At 37.7% G+C, this 4,563-nt stretch overlaps 1 protein-coding gene across 2 annotated transcripts in view; it reads left to right on the top strand.

The window, feature by feature from the left end:
- LOC106821020 (protein white-like) overlaps window positions 1–3,077 on the top strand; it is a 47,437-nt gene extending 44,360 nt beyond the window's left edge. For both annotated transcript variants that reach the window (XM_014825656.1, XM_014825657.1), the window contains exons 11-12: window positions 1,033–1,103; window positions 1,830–3,077. In XM_014825656.1, coding sequence (XP_014681142.1) covers window positions 1,033–1,103; window positions 1,830–1,931 — 173 coding nt within the window. In that variant the 3' untranslated portion in view covers window positions 1,932–3,077. The remainder of the gene's footprint in view (window positions 1–1,032; window positions 1,104–1,829) is intronic.
- The last annotated feature ends 1,486 nt before the right edge of the window (window positions 3,078–4,563 follow it).

Here is a 4,563-nt window from a genome sequence, read left to right as displayed (position 1 = left end):
GCCTCCACATCCATCCTCTCCACGGTATGCTTCTCTTCATCTTACATGTTACTGCCTCCACATCCATCCTCTCCATGGTATGCTTCTCTTCACCTTACATGTTACTGCCTCCACATCCATCCTCTCCATGGTATGCTTCTCTTCATCTTACATGTTACTGCCTCCACATCCATCCTCTCCATGGTATGCTTCTCTTCACCTTACATGTTACTGCCTCCACATCCATCCTCTCCATGGTATGCTTCTCTTCATCTTACATGTTACTGCCTGCACATCCATCCTCTCTGTAGTAGGACTAGTATTACAGCTTTCTCTTACATCATCTCTGTGGTAGCCTACGTCATCCTAAATATTGATGAAACTCCAAGTGCATCCAAAAATAACGAAATGTAAGAAAAACAAAGAAAGCTAAAGGTAGCTCACGCAAAATGGCCAAAACGCTACTATAAATGTCATGTCATTGTAAAATTTATTGTATGTCTGAGAAGGAAAGTGAGATATTTTACAATCTGTAGTGGCTTGCTATGTATGTGGTGAGCACTGCGTAAGCAGCAGAGTTTATTTCGTAGTATGTGCTCAGGGGTACCAATAACGAGATCAAGCGAATGATGTAACACAGAAAACGCGTGTGTGTGTGTATGTGTGTGCGTGTGTGTGTGCGTGCGTGCGTGCGTGCGTGCGTGTGTGTGCGTGTGTTGGTACGTGCATGTGTAGTTAATGAATCTTTCACGGCAAGGTTTATAATATTCCACCTCATCGTTACCTTTCATTTATTAAAGATTTGCGAATTAAGAAGCGCAGTAACATTTTTTCCCAATGAAAGTCAATCATACCTAGTATTTATTTAATTCATTCTGTGCTAAGCATACTATAAAACGTCTTGTAATAACTATGTACGTATGTAGCAATGGCGACGATCATAATATGTAGCAATGTATTACTTCGTTGTGATATATCCAGTTTTTTTATGAAGCATTTTGTGTCGCTAATATTTCATAGTGTATGGTTGACAAGGTTGTTTCTTTTTGATAGAATGTGGAACAAACAACAGATCATGCATTAGAACGGGAGAGGAAGTGCTTGACCAATTCAACTTCAAGAAGGTAGCATATATGTCTAGAAGGTTTTGCTGTCCCTTTTAATGTAATATTGATTCTTTCTTACATTTCAATTTACTCAGCATCTGCATTGTTCAATGGAGTTCTTTATCAGTAATTGTTATCAGTATTGCTAGTTAACATATATAGTGTTACACCATGATTATTACAAAATCGTCTGCAATTATGTGCATTCAAAAGTAACCTTTCCTACATGATGACATTTTATATTGGCTTGTTTACGCGCATTTATTTATCAATGTATTTACACAGACGTTTGATACATTTTAAATAGTAATCGTAAAAAATATAAAAGATTTAAATAGATGAACAAAATTGTAGATTAATATAGATAGCGGCTGCACACAAAATCACATACACTAAATCATAATGGGTGTGTTCCCATATGTTCCACTCAATAAGGATATGTGGGTATAATAACGAAATGTAATGAATATTAGTAAAATGGCCATGGGAAATGTGAGTAATAGCGATGAGGGAGTCTGTAGAGTTCCCAAGGATCACACACACCCGTGAACATTTGCATTCAACACTTCTCATTATTGAACTAATCTCACTATCTAACTGACGAGAATACAAGAATCTCTCGGCCCCTGACAGAATCGAACGTTTGTAAGAAAAAACAAAATTGTGGCTTTCTTTACCATTGAATAGTCTTTAAGTTGTCGTTTTTATATAGGAAGCAGATTGTACAATTGTAACACGTTGCAGGATAACATGGGTTTCGACATCGGCTTGCTGTTCGTGCTGATATTTGGCTACAGGCTGATTGGATACCTTTTGCTCTTGCTGCGGACCAGAAAATCCAACTAACCTCCGTGCTCAGAACGCCGGCAGGCAGCCCAACCAGGCAGCGCCCCGCGATCAGTAACCAGACAGACTATTTCACGTATAGCTAGCTAGTTAGCTAACAGTGAGTCTGACTCACTCGTAAATGGATGATGAATAAATGAAATGTGTAATTGCATTTGTGTGGATGTGAAACATCTATCGTTAGCAGCGAAACTATGCAGGGCCTTTAACGCACGTGTCATTCTGCGTCCATCTAAATGATGTCAATTACACGAATTTTCTGCGTTTATTAAAATCTGATGCAATGTAGTAAGAATCATGCGATTCGATCCCCTGCGGTTCGTGGCGCGAAATGGTTGAACAGTGAGTATGACGTGGTAGTTTAATGTAGAGTGTGTTTTGATGTCGTATGATTCTTTGTGTGCCGCCATGCCATTATGATCACGTTCAGTGATTCGACACGCGGCATTTTGCCCGACCATTTAGCTGTCACATCTACAAAAGAACTGGAAATACGCCGGTTCGGAAACAGCAAGAGTTAATGTGTTAGTTTTGTGCGTGCACTTACCAAACTATGCAGAGTAAGGGGCAGCATTGTTTCCGTTACTGACACCGAAATCACGTGGAAGTCTTACAATTTACTAGTTTAGAAAGTAGACATGAAATTTCCGTTTGCCTATCGATCTGTATTCTGAAATAGTATTGTGATAAGTGTATTAATTACGCAGACAATAAGTGAAAGTAAAATTGCATATTGAGATCTGTACGCGGCAACGTTTCTGTATTGTTAGTGCATTAGGGCATTAGTTAGTGTACGTTGCTATCCATTGGTCACAGCCTATAGTTTGGTTCTATAGTCTTCATAGTCTATTTATCTGATTGTTGAAATAGCAGATGAAATGTTATTTATGTGTACTATGAATTAAAATGTCCTATTGACATTTCTAAACGTGATACTTTAATATAATGTCGAATTTTGTTACCAATCAAAATACCACCTGTAACTGTTTGATAGTCAGTCACTATATCCCGTATATATTATTATTGTTGCATGTTGCGCCTACTTTATTGTACGTATAACAATAATTGTTTTGATATCTGTGAAATAGTATAATTTTATATACATGAATGCACGAATTAATATAATGTATAATAAATCGTCATGAAATTGTGTTTAAAAATATTAGTTAAAAAATTTAATTAAATATAAGTAAAAATTTAATAAAGTTATTTCACTGTCACATATAAACTGTTTTTTTTTTTTAGCTTTGTGACGACAAGCGTTCGTAAAAACGACAAATTGTGTTCTAACAGAGGCCATATGAGAAGGGACAGTGTAGTGAATGACGGGGAATGTGCAAAGGAAAAGAGATACATTCTACTCGAATTTTGCTATGTGGGTTAATACATGTAATTAAAAGCCACTAATTTGGTTTAACCAGACTATCCTACGTGCTAAACTATTCTGGCTATATATCGAAAGTAATATGGTCTTGTTTTCACACCCAAAGGGTCAACGAACGATGTTAGCTGTCAACTGTTCAGGCCAGAGTTATTAAATGTCACTTCCTATCAGCATCCCCGCAGCCTAGCTCCAATGTCCGTCCACCCATCTCTAGCAGCCAGACGAAGACACAAGGAGCTGTAAGGTTAGGCTTAAGCACCATCCTAGATTTGTGTATTATTTGGAGATGGAGTTGATACAAGAAAGTTTATGAAAGATTGGAACGTATTAACGTATATGTAACCTGCCATGATTGTAAACTTTCCGCCATTTCATTTAATTTTTTCATTTCTCTCTCCATTATCCTTGCCCAGTAATTTCCTGCTATCATATGCCATTTTTATAGACTCCTGCCTATATGGCTTCCTTCTCTGGACATCATCTCTGTTTTTAGCTCACCTTGACATCGTCAAGCTGAGCTATTGCCATGGGTCGTCGTCCGTCGTCACATTCGCTTCGGATCAACGATAATCAGGAACCGTTTTGGCCAATGTTGAAATTGCTATGAGTTGTTACTGGTATGCGTCCTATTAAACGTCCTATTTGAAGACGCCAGTACGACGCTACTTTTCGAGCACCGCGCAATTTTTGGCACAACATGGATTGCCATCGTCAGTTCGGTTCAACGGATTTCTGTCATTTTGGTATGTGAATGAATATATGCTAGGGTTTTGATATTAAAAAAAATTATGAAACTAGGTTAGGGTATTGCAATTATATAGATATTTATAAGACACAAACAGTCTGTGGTGTCACACTCGGTCTGGTTCGTTTTACAAGATTTCATTGGACAATATCTTTAATGCAAATTGGTATTCCTTTTCACCTGCCGATAAAAACCCTATATTAGAGTAAAGATTTACAAAAATGTCGGAACGCAGCCATAACTAATTTATTTCAAACGCCATCGCTACAAAGCGGGTTAAGCGCCATCTACGTCACAAATTGTGATCATTTTGGTTTATAAATTATTATGCGTATATACAGATGCAAATCGTTCTCTATAATGTGACGTCGATGCGTTGTCAATAAAAACTAAACTTCTTCTTACTCACTCATTTGCTGTCCTTTTTTGTGGTGAGGCTACAGTTCATTGACATTTCTTTTCTTTACCATCCTGCCCTATTCTCCTGACTCGTGCCTCTGAAT

Source organism: Priapulus caudatus, unplaced genomic scaffold (assembly GCF_000485595.1).
Source record: "Priapulus caudatus unplaced genomic scaffold, Priapulus_caudatus-5.0.1 Scaffold55, whole genome shotgun sequence".
Taxonomy (NCBI): Eukaryota; Metazoa; Priapulida; class Priapulimorpha; order Priapulimorphida; family Priapulidae; genus Priapulus; species Priapulus caudatus.
This window is presented reverse-complemented; position numbering and strand designations above follow the sequence as displayed.